A 22,114-nucleotide genomic window follows, 5' to 3' on the forward strand; every position below is an offset into this window, starting at 1 on the left:
AGTCCGTGCTTGCTGCCTGGAGGAAGCTGTCACGGTGGTTCCTCCTGGACTTTGGGCAGAGATTTTAAGCCTGAGAAGCGACAGGCTCCTGACGATCCTGTTTCACGCAGCCCGAGTCTTGCCACAAAAAAGGGAAGCTCCTCTCCCCGGCAGGAGAGCTGGGATGGCGGTGCAGGTGACAGTTCTGCCTTCCCCCAGGTGTCTCTTCGATGACCCCGTGCAGATCCGCGTGGCAGGTCTCCGGCCACAGCAGGCGGTCACCCTCCGAGCCAGCCTGGTGGACGAGAGCGGAGAGCTTTTCCAAGCCCACGCTCGCTACAGAGCTGGGAGCAGCGGAGAGCTCGACCTCAGCTGCTCCCCAGCGCTGGGGGGCAGCTATTCGGGAGTGGAGCCGATGGGGCTGCTGTGGTCTCTGCAGTCTAAAACGCCCTATAAGCGGCTGGCAAAAAGGAACGTCCTGACCCCTTTCTGTGTGGACTTTGAAGTGTATGAGGGCCACGGGGACATGAGCCGCTTGCTGGGAAAATGCACCAATGAACGCTGGTTTTTAGGAGAGGGGGTGAAGAGGATTTCGGTCAGAGAAGGTCGTCTGAAAGCAACCCTCTTCCTCCCTCCTGGTGAGTTTTAATTCCGTCCTGTTTTTCCAGGTGTGACTTACACCACGTAGTGTGCCCCATGGCCCCTGGATGCACTTAGCAACCCAGCTAATGGTTCCCTCAGCCTGTGCTTGGTCCAGCTACTTAGATCCTCACAACAGAGCAGGGAGGAGCAGGCATTGCCCAGGCAGGTCAAGTGCTGAGGCGGGGGAGTGCAGGGAGGGCAGCAATGATAACACGAGGCATGTCCTTTTTGCTCTAGCTGAGGGGGGTCAGGACCTCCCCTGCAGTGGGAGCTCTGGGGAAAAGTGTGTTTGTTTCTTAGCTCTTCTGTTTAGCTGACAGGACAAAGAGGCCCCTGGTCTTCGGCAGAGCTGTGAGGCATGATGGCTCCAGCTGTGGAGCGAGGAATGACGAGGTGTGGTGGGGGCACTGGACTTGGGCTGCAGCCAGCCTAGGCTGCTCCAGCAGCTGCCATGGATCTTCCTGCAGGCTCTGGACTTGTCTCTCCGTCTCTCTCTTTGGCTGGGGAAGAGCCAAAGAAAGAAGTCTCTACCTGGTTGAGCAGCTTGACTGCTTAGGATACTTGGGAAGATGGGAGACAAATGAGAAAAGCAAGGTCTTTAATTAAACAAGCATCATATTCCACAGGTCCGTACGGAGACAGTGCTGAGACTGGATCCTGTGTAAAGCTGCTCTGAGCCCTGAACTGTTTATGTTCCTTGAGCAGTACTTAAATGTGAATGTCTTGCTCTGTAATGAATAAAAAGTCCCATGCAGCTGCTGTGACACCAAATCTTGTAAGGGAAGTCTGGCTATAAGAATGGGCAGAACAGCAGCAGGAAAGGAAGGTCCTATGGCTGCAGGAGGAAAACTGAGAAGCCCAGGGGTAGTTACCCAGACCAGACTGAAGCCTGAATTGGCATAGGTCAGTGCTGGCACTTGTGGGTGCACTTCATAACTCAAGTATTCCCTCCCTGGAAAACCTGCTAGCACAGTTCCTAAAGAAGCGCAGCTCATGCAGCGATACCGTTTGTTCATCAGTCCCCAATGGCTGAGAACATCTAGGCCAATTTCAGCTGAAATTCATAGTGGGAGAAGGATGCCCAACATATGAACGTCCTATAGTGAGTTCCTGAGAGAGAGAAGGAGTATCCAAATTAATGTCCTTACAGTGATTGTGTGTGTGCCTGAGCATGAGAACCTCCATGGAAAGTTTCAGAGGATGATTTCCTTTTGATATCTACTGTTCTGATATGTGCTGAGGGGGCACTACTGAAAGGACAACTGTAGCAACTTTTCTCTTTGAGAGTATATATGTATGTATATACACATACCTTTCATTGCAGGACCTGGTCCGTTCCCTGGACTTATTGATTTGTATGGATCTGGAGGAGGTCTTGTTGAATACAGAGCAAGTCTTCTGGCTAGCAGAGGCTTCGTGACTCTGGCTCTTGCTTACATGGCCTTTGAAGATCTCCCTGCTATGCCAGAGATTCTTGAACTGGGCTATTTTGAGGAAGCTGTAAACTTTTTGCGGAAGCAGCAGCAGGTAAGAGACAAATTATGATGCTCATCCTGTTGGAAACTATTTTCCAGTTTTCTAATGTGAAATGCTCTATGTCACTGATGCAACTAAGTTTCTGAGATGTTAGAAGGAGACAGCATTGTCTGAAAGACAGCATGATCTGAGAGGTGGAAAAGCATGTGCCTCAACTCCAATTTTGCAAGTAGTTGGGTAGCTGGTTTTGCACAGCATCTTATGGCAGTCCATAGAGTGTTTGTGTAAGATTAAGTCAAGGCAGTTCCTGGACTAGAAGCACAACACTACTTAATTTTTTTCCCTACTTTTGCATCAGTCAAGATTTTAGAAAGGAAAAAAATCCATTGACTTTTTCTACTATTTCTGAAATGTTACAGGCTTTTGATTCTGAGTAAGTTTCACAAAACAGTAATAAAACACTTTAACAACAGAATCCCTTACGGTTGTAGCCCTGGAAAGTGTGCCATGTCTTAAGAAACAGGGGCTGTATTTGAACAAGTATGTGGGATGAGAAGGACGCTTTACAGCAATATATCATCATACTTAAACCAAAAGAGACCAAGAGAAATCAAGTAGCATTTAAACTTTGAATGGAATGCTACTTAATGCGGTATTCATTTCACAAAGTTATTTATTTTCTAGCACGTGGACACCAGGAATGTAGCCAATGTGAGAGCAGAATACAGCCTTGCTTGTTTTTCTTGTTCCTCATAGAGCTCTGAAACTTCCAGAGTATCTTACAAGGCACACATTACAAAATGAATTTGGTGTGAAGAGCCTTCACTATAAATAAGTTGATTTAAACAGTTGTTGGGCTTACTCAGCCTCAGGTGTAATAAACCTTTTGTGTTCCAAGGCAAAACAGAACATAACAGGTCAGCTGTCGGAGAGTATCAAAAAACAATGGCGTGAGAGAAAATCAATGCAAGTAAATCCGTAAAAAAATGGTTTTCCAAAGGGGACCTGAGGAGAGAAGATGGAGGGCATTTGGAGACAGGAGCAGTAGGAGATACAATACTGAGAGCAAATGTTGAGACAGGATGTAGAGGGAGCAAAGAGGCTTTGTTATAGAGGTCACCAGGGAAAAAAAGTGTTGCAGGAGGAGAAATGTTGAGGAGCTGTAGAATTCATAGTCACTCTTGTGGAGGCTCCGTGAAGGGATAGATATGGGAGTGATGTAACCTGAATAGAGAGGGAAGGATAAAATACGAGTGGTCTTAGTTGGATGAGGAGTGAGGAAGCAGAACTGAAGACGTTATGTCAGCCCAGGAAATGAGGAGTAGTTGATAATGGTTGTTTCATAACTGTGTTTCAGGTGAAAGATACTGGGATTGGCGTTTTGGGCTTGTCTAAAGGAGCTGATCTAGCCCTTTCCATGGCCACATTTCTACCTGGCATCAAGGCAGCTGTCAGCATATCTGGAAGTGGTTTTAATTCTTTCTTTCCCCTGCGGGGGGATGGCTTCACTCTTCCTCCCCACCCATATGATTTGGGGAGGATGAAGACCAGTGACGAGTCTGGCCTAGTAGATTTTTCAGATGTCCTAGATGATCACAGGGACCCAGCGACTTGGGATTGTCGCATTCCAATGGAGAGGTCCTTGGCCAAGTTCCTCTTCCTGTCAGGACTGGATGACACGAACTGGAAAAGTGACCTCTATTGCCGGGATGCTGTCCAGCGCCTTCAGCAGTATGGACGGGAAGTGGAGTTTTGCTCCTATTCTGGAGCAGGACACCTCTTGGAGCCACCATACTTGCCTCTGTGCCAGGCTTCAATCCACCGAGTGCTTGGGGCGTTTGTGCGTTGGGGAGGGCAATGGAGGGAGCATGCCAAAGCCCAAGAAGATGCATGGTGCAGGATACAGGCCTTTTTCTGGCAACACTTGATGGACTCAGACATTCCTAAGAGCAAGCTGTAGTAGAACCTGTCAAAGATGCTGACCAGGGTTGGTGTTTCGGCTGTCACTGAATCTTGGAAACTCATCAAAAGTTTCCTGGCCTGCCTTCCTCTAAACCCCACTGTTGCATAGTTGTTTATTTTCATTCCCCAAATAATTTTCCATTTTTTAGTTGAATTTTAGTTGTTTTCTGGCTCCAGCTGCACTGTAGATTGTCACCATCTGGTCTGTCTGTGTGCTGTAGTCATCTGAGAAAAACCCAGCATTCCGTCATGCGGATTGCATTTATACTGAGCTATCTTTGCCCTCAATCTCCAACCATCTCCTTTGGTAGCAGGGAATACTGTCATAGGAGGAGTTTTCCACTGAATTGTTTAGTCTTGCACCTTTAACTAACCTAGATGTAAACAGCACTTTCTTGGGACAACACATTAGTACACTCACCTTTCCTCTTGGTATATCATTTTCTCACATTTCTTAGTAAAAAGGTTGCAGCAGTTCTGATCTCAACTAAGTAAAGAGGCACTCTTCTGACTTATTCTGAAGTGCAGTGATAACATTTTTTTTCTGGTACCTCAAAAAAAGTAGTGAATCTTACCGAGGTTACACTGGTGGTATCTCCTGCTGACTCCAGATAAGTTACGTATCAGGGTAAAGTTTCCACTGCACTAATCAATAAATGCAATGTGTATGTGTGTATGCACAGTTTACTTGAAATTGTCTGAATGAAGCCTTTGACTGTCTTTATGCCTATAAATACTAGGCAGCAATCCTGGTGTAGTCACAAGCTGTTGCTTCGCCTGGCTGAAGAGTATATATACAGAAGTCCTTACCTCCTATTGGTAAGAGGAGTGGTGGAGTTTGCAGGAGGGGTTTGCCCAGTGCTCAAGATGGGGGTGATACAGATGTGCTAAGTACCTGCTTTTGAATGTTGAAAGTCAGTGTATCCCCATTTTGGGGAGGAAGAATAAAGCCATTGCTGCTATTGAGTTCCCAGGAGCCCTGTGGAGTGGGCTGTCTCAGTGGTCTTGCCACTGTAGCAGACAGCTGTGGGCTCAGTGACAGCTAGGAAATGCCACTTTTCAGAGGACTGACCTTGCCTTCTGGGGAGAATGTGCATTATCTCACCCTTTACTGAGGTCCAAATGTACCAAGGACGGCTGTGATCTACCTCATACATTTGTGGGACAGTGGCAAACAGCCGCTTGCTGGCATTTTCTAGATTATTAAATGGCATCAACTGAGCAAATTTTGCCTCCTGGAGCAGTCAAGGCTCCCATTCTGACTACAGAAGCAAGCAGGAGCTGGAGGTCTCTGCCTTTCGCTGAGGCAGCAAAATCTTGCCTTTGAGAGAGCAGTAGTCGCTGGTTTGCAATTCCTGCTGAGACACGACCCTGCAGGAGCCTGGGTCCTGCTGAGGGCAGAACTATGTCCTCAGCTTTCTTGCTTCAGGAAGCAATGGCTACTCAAAATTAGCATGTTGGGCCTCAAAGGGCTGTAGCCTCTCTCACGCAATACATCCAATGCAAAGTGTGCCCTTTCAGTTACTTCCGGTTTTCCTGCCCCAGCCCTTCCTCAAAGTGGTGGATGGGTAGCACTTAGCTCAAGGTGTGAGCACTTAGAGTGGGGAGGTCTTGCTCCTGCTCACCTGTACTGGTCATCCATCAAGTTTTCTCCTATTACCTCTTCTTCATTTCTGTTTGTCCCCTGTGTGTCTATGTCCTGCATGGACTGTGGTTGTTCCAGATGTTTAATGAGTGAGTAGGACCTGGCAGAAGAGCAACATGTAGCAACAGGGGAAGTCAAACACATTTAAACAGTTCAATCTGAACAAGACATATTTTCTTTTCCCTCATTTTTCTATTTTACTGAAGCGGCCAAAAAAACCTGGGTTATCCATCCACATTTGCTTCAGACTCAGGGCACAAGGCTGTGAGTTTCTCTGTGCTACGAGTAATTTTGTTCTTTTGTTTTTACTGAAAGCTTTGCTACCCAGTTAAAAGACCTTTATTTATCACTTGGATGGCAGCTGGCAAGAAAGACTGAAAAAGATGATTTAGCTGAGCAGCTCTGTGCCACATACAAACAGTAAAATATGCCAGCCAACTCAGTTGCACTGGGAATTCTTTTTAAATCAGCTGGCCTTTTAAAATTAAACTCAAGTTTGAAACTTATCTTCAGGAAGCAGAAACTGGAAACTGGAGGGAGACTAATATAAAATAATTGGAAATGGCCTAACAAATAAAATTCTTGTGCCCGTTCTTAAGCATGTTCTTCAGTGTTTTGCTGAAGACTTTGACTACTTAATGTTTCTGCTGCTGAAGAAATGATTCAGACAAATGGGGCTAAGATCACATTTTTTTCCAAGTTAGTGGCAAAAATTCTACTAATTGCAGCCTGTAGAGTCAGGGTGCTTTATATAGTTTCTCCAGGCTTACAGAATACAGACAACATTATTCAAGAACAATGTGAAAGTTACTATTTAATTAAAGCTAATGGGCCTTTAGGTGCAAAAGAGAGCCTATGCCAAGCACAGCTGATAAAATTAATAAAAATTGGATGGGGAAAGCTATTCTTGTAATCTGCTTGTAATTGAAAAGTGCTTCAGATAAAACAGAGCATCAAAGGACTAGCTTGAACTGAAAGATGTTGGCTTGATGCTTACATCAGTCATCCCTTTGTTTAGCACTTTGCACTACGTATCTATTATGAAAATGAGAATGAGAAAGGCTTGTAACAAGTCTCTTAAGAAACAGAAGCAATCTCCCCACATGTAAGCTGCTATGAACAAATTTATTATAAGGGAACAGTACATCTTGCAGTGCTCTTTTGGGGCAGGATGATTTCCCTAGCTAATCTGGAATCAGGCAACAATAGAGATTGCTGACTTGCCAGTGCATTCTTAAAATTTTCCTTCTTTGCTCTGGTTCAACTTGTGGTCTCTCTACATAGGAAGGAGACTACCCCAAAAAGAAGAGAACTGGTGTGAAAAAGCATGTCCTTGAGTGGAACGTCTCTAAACTCTATTTTAGCCTTACTGCCCAGACCCCATGAATCTAAGATAATCTGGGTGAATGTGATTGAAGTTATATGAAGCATATATAGCCTATTATTTTAAATTAGGTGTCCCTGAAGCAGGCTACAAGCTGTTTGCACACTGTGAGACCTTTGGACACAGCTTCTCCTTTTCATTGTGGGCTTTCTGTATCACAATGCAGATGATTTTCTTTACTTAGCTCCGTCCTGCTGTCCTATCTACTCAGTAAACCTTCATAAAAGATCCAGGCACTCCTAACAGTTTGGAAACATTTGGGGACTGCATGGAGCAGTGTCCTCTGTACTTCTCATGGCTTCTTGAAAAAGCTTTTGGGGTTCTTTCCCCATACTTTGCCATATGTGTTGTTAGGCTATATATAGCTGAGGAATAAAGAAGTTCTTGATGTTCTTCACTGGAGACCTAAAAGTACCAGGTCCAATCAGGTATTTATTTGAACACAAGCTAGAGCTGATCCTGAAGCATTTTGATACACGTACAGTACAACTCAGAAGAAACTGCAGAATGAAAGTAGTCAAAGTGCCTTTATTAGAGAAAAGTGAACTACAGGTACAGAAGACATGAAACATCTTTGAGAAAGTAGCTATACATCAAGCACTGTGCCTCTGCAGAGGTAGTGGATGTTTGAGGCTTCAGTGGAATTTTACTAGGGACTGTGGTGAACAAGGACATTTCAGTGCAAATGTGCTTCTGTAACACTAGTAGCATCTTACCCACGAGAAGCAGTGTCTCTGGATGGCTTCTGCAAGCAAGGTTGTTTCATGGCCACAGGACAGAAGGAATGAAGTGAAAGATGAGAATATACATTGTGCGGTGTAATTTAGAAGTGACCTTTCTCCATTCCCTGTTTCTGTTTCCTGTGTGTATTTGGAAGTCTAAAGATGATCGGGGACTTTTTTTTTTTAAATTCAAAACTTACTTAGTTGTCTAATACATTACCAGATCATTTGTTATCAAGCTGTGGGATAAGACCAACATTTAATGACAAAATAAAAATAGTGAAAATTTTTGCTATATTAGTATTTTGCTAAGAAATAATAATTCTACCATTTCAGAAAAAAAATCACTATTCTGCACTTTTTAGTGCTCTATACATGTCATTCAGAAATGGAGTCTGAGCCAAATGTAGTATTAAGTGCAGAGAAAGTGATACTGTGTTTGAAGTTTGGCTAGAAGGAAAATTGTTTCCAATGAACTAACGCTCTTTGCTGCACTTCCTGCAAAATATCACTGCCGTTTGTCATTGTCCAGGACAAAAAATAGAAATGCTAAAACGCACTGTTTTCCAGAGTCTTAAAAAATTGTCCATGCAAAATTTACATTAAACCTAAAAATCCCTGGCCCTGACTCTAGATAGCACTTAGAGAAAAATAATTAAATGGGTTGCATTCTATTAATTTAGGCTTGTATGTTTTCAGTGACTTAGGCCACTGAACATTTAACATCTTCTGTTTAGGCTGTGAATTTATGTCTGCGTTAAAGTCACTTTAGTGAAAGGTGTGGTTTCGTGCTGTAGTTTAACTGTTCTAAGAATACCTTGCTGCCCAAAGAGACAGTCATGCCTTTTTCCTGCTTGCTGATCTAACTGAGAGCTAATCCTGTGGGGAAAAATACCCACAAAAGAAGATTAAAGTGTTCAGCTGGATCAGAGAAGGAAGTAGCAGGAATGTGCATGGGGTTATCAGGGGAAGCAGGGGTGAGTGATACTGTGCCTTTCAGGGTCAATGTGACCTTATGCCAGATCAAGATAATTGATTAACTCTAGCAGAGCTTTTAGTTATGTTTGTAATCACTAGTCCAGCTGATTCTAAATTATGATCCATTTCTGTATACAGTGAAGTGAATGCTTGATGGCTTATTGTGTGCTGCCCCTGTTTACAATGGATCTGGTCCTGAAAGAGTAAGGTATTCGATAGAGGAGAGAAAATTGTGAAATATGAATATCAGATAGGAGACAAGCTGGATAGATGGTTTGAGAGAGATGTGATGCCCTGCATAGGAACAGAGTATGATTAATATGTGCATATCTATGCCTACAGTTAGAAGAGAAAGTTCAAATGCACTGCCATCATTTTAATATGCTATGAATTCACTAAGACAGTTTTGAATCAATAAGCTTGTGGCATCTGCAGGAGTCTGTCCCTGGATAGTGTCAGTCTGATGTCTCAGACATCAAGCACCATCTCAAAATGGATTAATTTTTCTAGCCTAGACGTTGGCTGCACAGTGCTTTGGCTCCAGCCATCCTCCTATCTTTGGATCATTTTGGATCAGAGATACTTGTCTTCTTGATGCAGGAAGACTACTTTGATACCTGACACCATCATTACTGTCGTAGTGGAAGGGGAAGAGGTCAGTGGTCTGTACTTTTCGGTAGAAATATCACATCTGATTGCTGGAACAGCCCAGCACTTACTGCTTCCCTGGCAGTCTGCATACTACTCCCTGTAAAGTTGAGACCTCCTAGGCTCCATTTAGATCAACAATGTGCAGGGGCAACTCAGTGCACTTTCATGGCTCCTAGCAATCTTGTTCCTTCTGGGGCCATCTGTACCCTCACCTGAGGGCATAATGTCTGCTTTCTCTTTTTTTCTCTACCTTTTGCACAGTCTTGCTTCTGTCCTGCTGGCCATGACCCAGGCCATTCCAATTCCAGGTCACGCTGATGCTTTGCATGATCTGCTAGTGGAGGGAGGAGCACTCTCAGCAATATAGAAGGCCAAAGCCAGAAGCCAGAACATTGGCAATGAGGAATTGTGATGCTTCATCTGGTGAAGACCAGATGATATTATGTTGTCTTGTTGAGACATGACCTCAGACTGGTCTTGTTTCTGGCAAACTGCCTTTAGGTCAGTCAGGAAGACAACTCTGCAGTGGTAGATTGGATATGATGAAACATCTCTGCCAGTCTAAGAGCTGTAAAACTACAGGGAGACTCTGCTACTAGCACTGAGAATGAGACATGCTGCAGCATATTTCTAGTGGCTGATGATTGTATTCAACATGTTTTGTGTGTGATGAACAACACTGGAAAGGTGCACCATGTGTGGCACCTCAGTAGCAAAAAGTGAGATTAGGAGAGTGATAGGCCATTCAGATGGGTCATTCAGGCTGGGCTAATGGTTTACTTGAAGTGTTTTTTATTTGTTTTAATTTTGGTTTAGTTTAGTGCTTAGTTTTGTAGAATTACACCACGGGAGCCTGGAAGTGGCTTTTGTTTCCATGTTAATTTTGAGTTGGATTTGCTGTTACTGAAAGGAATGCACATGACACTGCTTTAGTTGTGCTTGGTTAAAAGTAACATGTGCTGCAAAAATCAGCTAGTTTGACCATGTCTGTGTGTAAGGGAGCTGGTAGGTCACAGAAGACTGGGTACAGAGCCAAGTGTTGGCTAAATAGACCAACTGTTATGACTGAGCAGGAACGAAACACTGGGAAAAGCCATTAGCATCACGCTAGCAGAACACAGGTATCTGTAGAGCATTCCTGTCCAAACCCAGCCTGCTCAACTTTCCATTTCTGGTGATAGAACTTGCAAAATGAGAGACGTCTGTGATTTGGAGATTACCTCCCTGTGTGACATCAGAGAAGTACACAGGTGACTGCAATTTGTACATAGCGATGTATGTAAATAATGCAGTTTGGCTTGGAGTGAGATGAAAGGGCAAATCTTTCAATCTGATTTGATTCTTTGTGAGAATCTCCTGTGCAGATTAGATTGATGTTAAATTGATAAATACATGCACTGATTAAGCTGCATTTGTTCACAAATTCTGGATGCTGAGCCCAAAAATTCAAGCATTGAGCAGTGGCTTAGAAGTCACACCTTGGCACTGTGCAGAATTTGAGAATGACCGTATGAGCTGGACTCAGTGCATTTGGCCTGTTGATCAGTCATCAGTTCCCTGCCAGGCACTGAGTGCGACATTAATACTGACCTACTGTACTAATCCTTTGTGCTACTGACAGAATATTGCTAATACTAGATTTAAATCTGCAAATAGATAAAATATATTTGCCCTTTGCTTCAACCATGTCAGCCATGTTTCCCATTGGTCTTCAAAGCATATTTGTTGATAAGAATGGGCCCCACCTTGACTGATGCTGCACAAACAAGCCCGCTCCACAATGACTTAACATCTAAGTGTACAAGGTACTGATTAGATATGATAGAACAGCATTGGACAAATATATGTAAGAAGAATCCATCAAGATTAACTGAATTCAAAGACAGTACCTCTGCCTCTCAGACTCCCAGAACCACAAATTACAAGAGTCTGGAAGAGTATTCTGGAGAATTACCACAACAGACTTCCCCTGTTCTTGCATTCTCCTGTGGATGTCTTCTTTGACCATTGGCAGAGCCAGGATGCTGGGCTAGGTGTTCTGCTGGGCTGAAGCAGAGAAATCAGTCTTATCTTTTAATGTATTTGCCATGAATTTGGTTAGCCTTGTAATGGAGTCCTATTTCAGATTTCCAGGAGTCATATATCAAGTCCTGCTTCAACAGACAAGGTGCACGCTAGCCACCTCGCTGTGTTCATGCTCTGGCATATATCCCCCTCTTACTTGTTCCTAAATTCTACACTTTACTGCAAAGCAATAGATTAAAAGATACATCAGCAACTGAGGAGGAGAAAATAGGGCTTGCTCACGTGCAGTGATCATGAGTGGTTAGAAAATGCAGTAATCATGCAGTGATTAGAAAAGAAAGCAATCAGAAAGCAGAAGAGATTTTCCTTAAAACACTCAGTCCTTTGCTTCTTGTGTGGATTAGTTTTTCCTTACCTAGATATAACACACCATGAGTGAGTGTTAACATCTCTTTGAATGTAACCTCAAAAAGCTCAGGAAGGGGAAATTCTCATCTGTTTCTAATGTGGAAACAGTCATATATTGTCCCTCAGTTACATCAGGGATTTAATCTATGTGTCTTCTTTTCAGGGTAACATACATGATGCTGGTATTCTTGGAGGCAGGAATTTCTAGATGAGGTGTGCACCTCATCTGGAAATGAATAGGTTTTTTTAATTTCTTTTTCAGTTTTGGGCATCAAAATGGGTTAGGAGCTGCTGAACCATACACAGATCATATAGCATTTAAAAGTCAGGAGTGAGCTGTGGGTCTTTCCATGCAGCACCATAGCCCTGCAGCACTTACTTAGGGCATTCCCCTTACTTGTGACAGAAGTAGCAGTGCTCAAAGGAGGAAAAATTAATTATTTTTCCTATCTTTCTCACTTGACAGAGACCTGATTGTTACAAGCGGGCACCAGCTCTCAGTAAACCCTCTCTTAAATGCCCAGCACGCGGCTCTGGGCTGCTGCCAATGGACTGAAGAGAGAGCATGCTGCTTTAGCTTCGGGTATGTTCCAGTGGAGAGTGCACTGTCTGTTGGAAAGTGGAGCATGATGATGTTATTTTCCAGTGAAAGGTATGTTTGGAAGGCCCTTATTTGCTGATAAGGGCATTTTTTCATCTTGCAAGAAAAGTTTGTAAGTGGCAATTCATAATGGGGGGATTGTTCTCTCAATTGGACTGTTGTTCTGAGGAACTCCATGGTCTCCTTTCTTACCATATAAGCAGATGCAACTTAAAAAAATCTTTGTGGTGTATCTATCAAACTATATCTGGCTGCAACTTTGTGGTGAATATTCATATTTCTGTTTGTAGTATGAGGTAGGTAAATGGTAACGCTGTAAAGCCATCTGAAGCCTTTCAATATTCTGATAGCCTTCGTAACCTTCCTGAATATTTTCTATAGGATGGATTATAATTCAAGAACGCAATCACATGCTACCCTTCCCTGTAAGTTCGGGATCAAGGTTAAAATCCTGCTTATGGGTCCATGCTTATAAATAAGCATATGAAACAGACTGTGCTGGAGTGTGTATTGGTGATTGATTATTGTGACAGTGTTCAAGGCTTTAAATAAGAAAGGTCAGGTACCCTAGAGGTTCCTGCTGAATACCTGATCGTCTTTTATACAATAATTTGCATGCTAGAGACATGGTGGCTGGTAAACAGTCACAGCTGTTCTGGTGAGGACAGTGGTTAGAGAGCTGCTTCATTCAGTTTATGGGTTACCTTGCATCTGCAGGTAGGCAAAAGTCAGACCTTGAAACAGAGTTCAACTAATTAAGGCACTGACACCAGCTGAGATACTATTGAAGAAAAAAAACATGTTCAAACTAAAAAAGTGATACAGACTTGAGGAGGAATTAGGCATAGCAGGAGTGAAAGGGTTAACAAGATTGAAATACTGAGAGTTTGGGTTATGCCTGAGGGAAGGAGGCTGTGTGTCAGGAGTAGGAGTGGATAGCATTGGAGAGAGATAAGGTGAGCGTGTGATTTTTTGTTGTGAAGAAAGGAACTGCAAAGTTGCAAAAAGATAGCTAATTGTATTAGCCGAAGGAACGCATGAAGGACGCGTGAACAAGACATATAAACCAATAAGAGTTCTCTCAGTAGCGCATGTACAAACAATTAGAAAGTATATAAGCCATGTAATAGTTCAATAAAGGGTCTTCAATTTACCCCTCGATCGGAGTCCGTGCATCAATCCGCTACACAGACTGAGTGTGCTCTATTCTACTAGCAGGAAGTGCACAGTGCAGGGACAACACATAGTGGTCACAGTTTGCAACATGGGAAAATTGGGAAACAACAAAGGAAAAAATTCTTCAGAGTGAGAGTGGTTGAAGACTAGAAGAGGTGCCCAAAGAGGTTGTGGAATCACTGTCTGTGAACATTTTTGAATGAAAAAAAAAAGAACAACATGGTCTAACCTTGGAAGTTAGTCCTGCTTTGATCAGATGTTTGGATGAGATGACCTTGAGGGCCCTTTCCAATTTTGGGGGGATTCTAAGAAATGGCATATTCAGGTTCTCATTCCCCAGCACGAAGGGCATGTGCCTGAAAGAGAATGGCTAGTTCAGGAGGTGTTAAACACATGTTTGATTATCCTTTTAAATGGTATACACCACTCATGCATTATATCCACAGTCAGAAGAACAGATACAGGAACCTATGACTTCCTTTAGCTAATGTATGAATACCTCAGGAGGGGATGTGGTATCCCCTCCTGTCTTCAGGAATGTGTACATGCCTTGGGCATCATCTTTCATGGAAACTGAGGGATAAATTTAACCAGGCAGTAATGACACAGTTCCAGTCAGTTCTGTTGAGACAAGTGTTCAGGAAAGATTCCTCTCTTAGAATAAGAAAGTACATACTGGAACGGAAGTATTTTTTTGGGGGAGAAACAGATTCCAGTCTGAGAGGAACTAGTAGAGTTTTGAAAAGATGCTACCCTTGGACCTAGCAGGCAAATAATTCCATAGAGCACTTGGGGATCTTAAAGATATCTTTCAGATGGTTTTAATGAGTGAATACTGTGAGCACTGTAGTTACAAGTCAGAGTACAGCTAAGTGGTGGAAGAGGTTTATTGATTAATGAAAGAACTGTAGCTCCTGTGGAGACGCCCGTTCTTACTTTTATGTTGTTCTGTTTGTTGTTCCCCACTCAAGATTTACAAACCCAGGAGAAGCAGTTGGCAGGTGGCACTGGGTGAACCTGTATATGCCGCCCACAACACACCTTCCATCCAAAGCTGTCAGTGGTGTTGTATGCATAGTGCTACAGAGCAGAACCCAACCCTTGCTTTGAAGTGATGAGAGATTTCTAACAGCTGCTTGAAACCCTGCCATAGTGCAGTTTTAGTCGGCTTGTACTGGAATAGTGCAAAAAGGTGATGCTTGAGAAAACTGGATGTGAGGCTGACTTCTGACTGATGCTTCGTTTTGTGTACTGGCTTATTTCTGCCCTTCTCATCAGACTAGATATTACAGTCCAAGTCTCCCTATAAATGACTCCCATTGCCTTATTAAAAAATGGAAGGAGAAAGGGCAAAAGAGTATCCTGTAGAAGAATCTGTGCATTTGATTTGTCAGGAGCATGTCAGGAGCATCCCCATAGAAAAGGGAAGGTAGTTATTTCAAACATGCCTAGATTTTATCGGGGACAGGGTTTTTGCCTTTTAAATCGAAACTCACCATGAAAGTAATTTTGTTAAAATGTGACCATAAAAATTTTTATTATGATTGCCATGGTAATATTCCTGTCAAAGCTCCTGTAAGACTTCTTATCCTTCTCAATCTCAGTTACTTCAGAGGTTTGTTCATAGTTCTTGTGATCAGTGAAAGGTCAATGCCTTCAGCCTGTAGTCACTGATTTATTGCATCTTACACTCTTGCAAATTATTTCCAACACTTCTTATCATCAGCATTTTATCATCATCCTTCAGCTCTGTGGAAGAAAATATTGTGCAGCTCAAACATGGTGGCTTTTTAGAAGTGATCCATTACAGGCCCTGTTGCCTGCTACTGTCTCACAAGTGGTTTTTTTACTAGTTTCTACTTTATGATGGGAAAATATGTAGAAATATTTCACTCCAGTCCAGTACATGTGGTGGAATTTCAGTATGTGCAATACCCAAAATCAAAATCATAACCCAGCTAGGCAAAACCAAAAATCAACTAAAATAGAGGTATAAATTGCACATTTCTAAAGAAAAGAAAGAAAAAAAGTACATTCAGGGACTATCAGTTCTTAAATTTCTCCCCTTCATAAAAGGAAGTATGTGAGTGTGTGTGTGTGTGTGTGGGTATGGGTGTGTATAAATGTGTGTTGGAAAGGAGGGGAGGAATGGAGAGTGGAAAGAAAAGGAAAAACAGAAGATTAAAAAAATCTGTTTTGTAATTACTTGTATGTTTTTAGTAGAATGTAGGGTCCCCAGCAGAAATCTCCTTCTGCCAGAAGACATACATATGCAAGTGAAAGCACGATGGCCCAGGTCCCGACCAGATGGTCGGTTTCACTGCGCAGTGCCAGAGGTGAGTGTACAGTAACCACTGCCTGCTCCAGGGTTAGCAGAATAAGCATGGTTACAAGATGCCAATTGCTCAGCCACAAGGTGAATCCATTTTTCTCTGTAAGACAATGAATGGCAGTATCACTGTCACAGTATCACTACCACAGGACACAATACCTACTTAGAAACAAGTCACTGAAATCTGTATTGTGTATACTTTCATAACTAAGTGGTTTGCAATCAGTTATTATTAGTACAGCTATTGTAACTTGGGACGCTGACAACTAATGCTTTTATGAAGAGGTAATAGCTGCTTTCCATCACTGAAGCTCTAGTGACAGGTTATAGAAATTTTCTCAAGGTCTCTCACTTTGAGGTTGATGTAGAAACCAAGGAACAAATTCTACTTACTTAATTTCTTGTTGATTCCACTCAGATTTTTCAGTCACTAATCAAATGTGAAAATAACATGGTCCTTTGTTCTCTAACTGCTAGAGAGTCCCGAGGTAAGAAAGGTATTTTTAAAAAATCGTTTTTTCTCTCACTGGGGAAAAGATTAGCACTTAGTTGCGTAACTCTGTTTTATCCTCTTTTAAGAGGATAAGGTGGTAAAACTCTCCTTGAAATAGCTGTTAAACTAAAAGTTGGGGCTCTCCCTGGGGATTAGGAGGCTGAGACTCATGCCTCGGCTGTGCTTGATTAGGTTCTCCCGCTTCCCAGACTAGTGTTCTGATCAGCAGGTTGTTGATTATTGGTACATGGGTGGTTGTGGTGGGTTCAGAAGAAAGTCTTGATTTTTATTCCACATTTGACCAATAATTTTTGAAATCTTGGTATTTTTTCATGAGATGAAAGTTCTTTTGTCAACCATTACACTTCACATCATATAATGTGAAGTTAATCTTTTGGTAATTTAGCTTCCTTAGGATATATGGCTCATGCTGTGCCCTGTCTGTGTTTCCCTTGATTCATCTGGAATATGATGCCTAGAAGAGGGGGAAGGAAGACCAGAGATAAACATTAACTTTTTTCTTTCTTTGTAGTTGTCTCTGGCTACTAAGTGCATTTTGCATAGCCTGAGAACCACTGTCCACTAGCAAAAGAACTGCTTGGAAAAAGCCAACCCCATTCATCTCCTTACATGGCCTCTTCATCTTCTGAGACCTGAGAGAAAGCTTTGACCCTGGAAGGTGCTAGTACCTAGTAGTTCCTATGCAGAGAGAGTTCAGTCATACTCAGGCCAGAGCTGTCTTCTCTCTCCGCTTCATTTTCTGCTTGTGCCATTTGCTTTCTGGGTATTTTCATAATTTGTGTCTGCCTGATTAGCCATATAACAGACACCACACACAGGATGATAATGGGCTGAGGCAGGTAATACCACTCTACCTTTCAATTCACAAATTTAAGAAAAATAGCCTGAATTTTTAAGAACATGGAGGAGTCATTTCCTCCCTGTCCTTTGCATGTGCAAGTTCTCCCTTCCTCTGGGTTGAGAGGAGAGTAGAATTTTTTAAGAGAGTAATTTATTATCCTTCTTCATTCCTTTCAGTTCTCCACATAAGGCTTTTGACTTTTCAGTGCTTCTGCTTTGCTTTTCTTCTCCCTGCAGAAGAGCATAATTTTGCATTATCAATGAACATCAGTCCAGACCTCAAAGGAATGCAGTTTACTGGGCTCAGGAAGGAATCCAGAGGTTAGTCTCATAAATCCTATGTATGCTCTGCGGCTGTTTCAGCTCTTAGCCGAGTTTGGCAACAGGGTCATTTCATCTAGCACTCACGTAGTAAAACACATTTCTTTTATGACTTCCTATCCAGCTGTTCAAGCTAAATCATTGTACATACAGTCATGACTTGACTAATGCCTGTGCATGTCTCAGCTGCTTTCCTGTTATTCTGTCTGTAGAATGGTGCAAAATTCTCCTTATGAGGTGGTGTTCCTGGAAGACAGAGCCTTGTGCTGCACATAAAAAATAGGGAGTAATTCTTCTGTGGGTCACCGCATGCACAGATCACAGAGTCAAGAGATTCTAGCTGGAAGGTGACTTAGTATAAGAAATGTAGTTCTTCTGGGAGCAGATGAGTGTCTGTGGCCTGTAAGGATGGTTCCTCCTTGTTGTGGACCCTAGTTCTCCAGTGCAAGGTTCCATGTGGAGACAGTCAGGAATGCTTTTATCTCTGTAAGATGTTTCTTCATGTGTTTTAGGTTTTCATTAAAGAAGTGTAAAAACCGAAAGCATGTTTAAGCATGTTTTCAATCTTTTCATGCCTCTGAAAGTGATAGTATCAGGTCATGTGCCTCCAAACAGACTTTTCAGCAGAAAAAGAGAAAAAAGAAAATAAAAGCTCTGGTTTCTCAAAAGCCATTCATCATCTAAAAAATGTTTCACTGAAACAAGATATGCTTTGGTGAGCTTAGATCTCATGACATTATTTGCTTGGCTGACAATTCTGCAGCACCCTCAGCTCTGACTTCCTGCAGGCATAGCAGAAACAGCAGGCACAGCATGTACCTACCTCCACTTTCAGGGAAGAGCCACAGACCAAACCACCATGCTCTTCTGCTGTTGCCCCCAGGGCAGCTAGAGGCCTGAGCTTCTGCTGTTTATCCCTCCTTTGTCCTTGCTGCTTTGTTTTATTCTCCTCCTATTTTAGCCTGTTTCACTCTGTTAGGTTTTCTGAATTCTGCTTTTCTTTCTTTCCTTATGTCTCTCATAAGAAGAATGCCAGCTTTATTTTGAGCTCTCATCATTGGCAAAGTTCGTAAAATGAGTTCTGTATCTCTTATTATAATACAGATGATCAGATTATTGTGATGAAGTAGGTTGAAAGGAAAGGCGTTATCAAGTCTCAGGCGTTAGTCCAATTAGCAGGCTCTCAAACTACAACATACTTCAGTTAACACTGGTATGGACTTATGTCTTTGTGAGTCCACTGGCTGTTTGGACTGCTGCTGCAACCTGAATCCATTCTGGGAACAGACTGTATCAGAGAAGGAAGAGCCTGGTGTATTACTATAACAGAGAGGAGATTATATATTAGAAAGATTTAAAGGTGATATTTGCTTCAGGGCAGCGGGGCTCACTCTGTGCTTATGGTAACTCTTAAGCCCTCCTTGTGAAATGAGGAAGAAATGGCAGGCCCACCACAAACTCTTGTTGCAGAGGTGGATTTTATCTAAAAATAAAAGATCTGTATGTCTGGAGCTGGGCTTTAAGAATATGGAGATGCAAATACTGCCATGGCAAGGATTCCTTGAGGGAAATAGGACCTTTTCTTACCTTTATCATTAACACATGACTGTCTGTTTCCATATGTGGATTACATTTGCCTGAGAGAGAGGATGTGTCCTTGCCAGCTATGGATGTCCAATGTATCCTTAGCTTACTACCATCCCACAAAAACCACCAGCAATCTCTGAACATTAGTCTGGATTCACAGAGGTTTTCTGACAACAGAATACCTTCTGCTTTCATAAGTGGTTCTTCTACCCCTTTCAGAGGAAAGGAAGGGTCTCTTTAGCAGTATCTGTCTGCTCTAAAGACTTCTTGTTTCAGCTCACCAGGTGGAGTGGAGTCCTGAACACTGTCTCCAGGATTTTTGACCACAGGACTACTATAAGAACAGGTGTCACGCACCCTGAAAGGCTTCCAATTGAAATCAATGGGATTTTACACATCCATAAATATTAGATTGGTGCCAGAGTGATCATCCTCTTACAGAAATGAATGCCAGGTGAGTACAGAGATTAATTTTTCTTCTTTCCATATTCTAGAATCATGATTAGTAAATCATGTAGTAAATTAGTAGGATAGGTATGAAGTCAGTAATGGAGCAGTGGGGGCTTATTGTCATGGTTTAAACCCAGTCAACAGCTAAGCACCACACAGCCACTCACTCACTCTCCCCCCAGTGGGATGGGGGAGAGAATTGGGGGAAAAAAAAAGTAAAACCCATGGGTTGAGATAGAGACAGTTTAATAGAACAGTAGAGGAAGAGAAAATACTAATACTAATAATGATAAAAGAGTGTACAAAACAAGTGATGCACAATGCGATTGCTCACCACCCACTGACCAATGCCCAGCCAGTCCCTGAGCAGTGATTGCTCCTCCCTGGCCAACTCCCCCCGGTTTATATACTGAGCATGACGTCATAGGGTATGGAATAGCCCTTTGGCCAGTTTGGGTCAGCTGTCCTAGCTGTGCCCCCTCCCAGCTTCTTGTGCACCTGGCAGAGCATGGGAAGCTGAAAAGTCCTTGACTAGTATAAGCACTACTTGGCAACAACCAAAACATCAGTGTGTTATCAACATTATTCTTGTACTAAATCCAAAACACAGCACTATACCAGCTACTAGGAAGAAAATTAACTCTATCCCAGCTGAAACCAGGACACTTATGGACCAGGGCTAGAGCATTTCTCTGTGCAGAGATTAGGTGTAATGATTGTTTGCCATTGAAACTCCGTTCTGGTTGTAGTCTGAAGGCTGCTCTGGAGTTTCACTGGGACATTGCCTTCAGTTGACCTTTTGTGCAAGAACACACTTCATCCAAACCCAGCTAAATACTTTCTTGGCTGTGGAAGAAGGTGGCTGTAAAAGAGACAGTAATGACAGATAAGGGGACAGCCGAAGATCAGTAGAAGCATATTTATACATATATTTATATAGGAGTGTATCAGCTCCAGGTATGTGCTGCTGAAAGGAATATTTGTTCCCTAGATAGTCATCAAGATCTGCTTTTAGCTGTAGCAGATTTGAAATGATGTCCGGTTGATGCTGCATATTTCGTTGTGTCGGTGCTTGCTGGAAAGGAAGGGAAAAGAATGAACTCCATTCTCTCACTTGGATACACCATATTTAAGATAAGCTTTGATGTGAAGTGATTTAATTCTTCTGCTGCTTGCTTAAATAGTATATTGTGTTTTTGCAAAGGAGGTGTAGCAGTTAGTCATGAGAACTAGAATTTGCTTCCAGCTCTGAAGAGGGGATTGGAAAGTGGCTCTCCAGAGTAAGAAGCATTTACAGTTGCAGAAACAATAGTATACATGTCCTTTCTGAGCCTTTTCAGAAGGCTCAGCTACCCCAGTTGGATCTCACACAGGAGGTTTAGACTTTTGCAATTGGCCCTTACCCTTACATTCTCCTGGATCTCAGGCACATCTCTCCTGCACCGTGCTGTGCCATGTCAGATGGGTCACTGCTAACTTGCAGCACAGTGTCAAGGACTCTCCTTCTGACGTGACTATACCAAATGTCTCCCCTGACAAATTGCTTTGCTGTCAGGAATGTTGGAAAGAAAGAAACTCGAGACACCTTCCTTGTCCTCTGAAGGAACAAATGCTGATGTTAAGGAAGGTCTATGCCTATCGTCACAGACTCATTGAGGGACTGTAACCACATGACTTCATACTCTTCATTTTTTTTCTTGACTTAACTTTGCAAATGGATTAGCTGTAAGTCTGCCCAGAGCTTTGCACTGCCACAGCAGTAATAGTTACTATTATGACTGTTGAAATATGCTGCTAAGTCTCACAGAGATGATTCAGCTGGCTGTGTATTTCCCTAAATATTGTAGTATTATAAGAAAGTATAAAGTCCCCGTTGTCACGGGATTTGAGGTTGCATTTGTACAATCAATGCAATGCAATTAGCCTCCTCAAAAACAGGGAACAGGCAAACCTAACCTTCAGTTGCTAGCTGGGAACCCTCATTCTGCTATGCCATATCCTGAAGAAAATACAGTATGTCCTGGAATCTCTAATCAGAGTCTAAATGCAGGATGCTTTGGTTTACTTTGGCATACAAGGATGAGAGAGAAAATACTTCAATGATTTGGGTGTATAATGGTGGTTGAGGCCTTGGTACTGAAGAAGAAGGACTGATGATTTGTCTCCAGTCAGATGTGTTGAGGGAACCTTTCAGCTATGCATGCTTTCTGTGGGCTCTCCCAAACATGTATCCGAGCTCAGAGCAGCTGTCTTGTTAGCTCAGAGCTCTCAAGCCTGCTTGTACCTGGTACGTCCCTGTTCCTTCCTTGCACACGCATTTCAGATTGTGAGCATTTCAAGGTTTGATTCTGTGTCTTAACTTCTGAAGTGTCTTGGGAGTGAACACTGATGGCATCACATATAGTTGAGGTATAAGGAAGG

At 42.6% G+C, this 22,114-nt stretch overlaps 2 protein-coding genes across 9 annotated transcripts in view; both read left to right on the top strand.

Annotated features, from left to right (window-relative positions):
* The first annotated feature begins 51 nt into the window (after positions 1–51).
* LOC140652713 (acyl-coenzyme A thioesterase 1-like) lies at positions 52–4,900 on the top strand. Its single transcript, XM_072863876.1, has 3 exons — positions 52–617; positions 1,946–2,148; positions 3,455–4,900. Exons 1-3 carry the CDS (start codon positions 164–166, stop codon positions 4,055–4,057), a joined length of 1,260 nt encoding a protein of 419 aa, XP_072719977.1. The 5' UTR covers positions 52–163; the 3' UTR covers positions 4,058–4,900.
* A 7,521-nt stretch (positions 4,901–12,421) lies between these two features.
* The window catches only part of LOC140652712 (cytosolic phospholipase A2 beta-like), a 118,584-nt gene continuing 108,891 nt past the window's right edge, over positions 12,422–22,114 (top strand). For 6 of the 8 annotated variants that reach the window (XR_012042927.1, XR_012042928.1, XM_072863867.1 and 3 more), the window contains exons 1-4: positions 12,452–12,524; positions 15,870–15,985; positions 17,573–17,656; positions 19,520–19,697. Coding sequence is in view for 5 of the 8 variants with exons in the window: in XM_072863867.1 (XP_072719968.1) it covers positions 19,691–19,697 (7 nt within the window). In the remaining 3 variants the exon portion in view is untranslated. Of the gene's footprint in view, positions 12,525–15,869; positions 15,986–17,572; positions 17,657–19,519; positions 19,698–22,114 lie in introns of all 8 variants that reach the window. The other 2 variants (XM_072863868.1, XM_072863869.1) reach the window with 2 other exon arrangements.

This window comes from Ciconia boyciana, chromosome 6 (assembly GCF_034638445.1).
Source record: "Ciconia boyciana chromosome 6, ASM3463844v1, whole genome shotgun sequence".
Lineage (NCBI taxonomy): Eukaryota > Metazoa > Chordata > Aves > Ciconiiformes > Ciconiidae > Ciconia > Ciconia boyciana.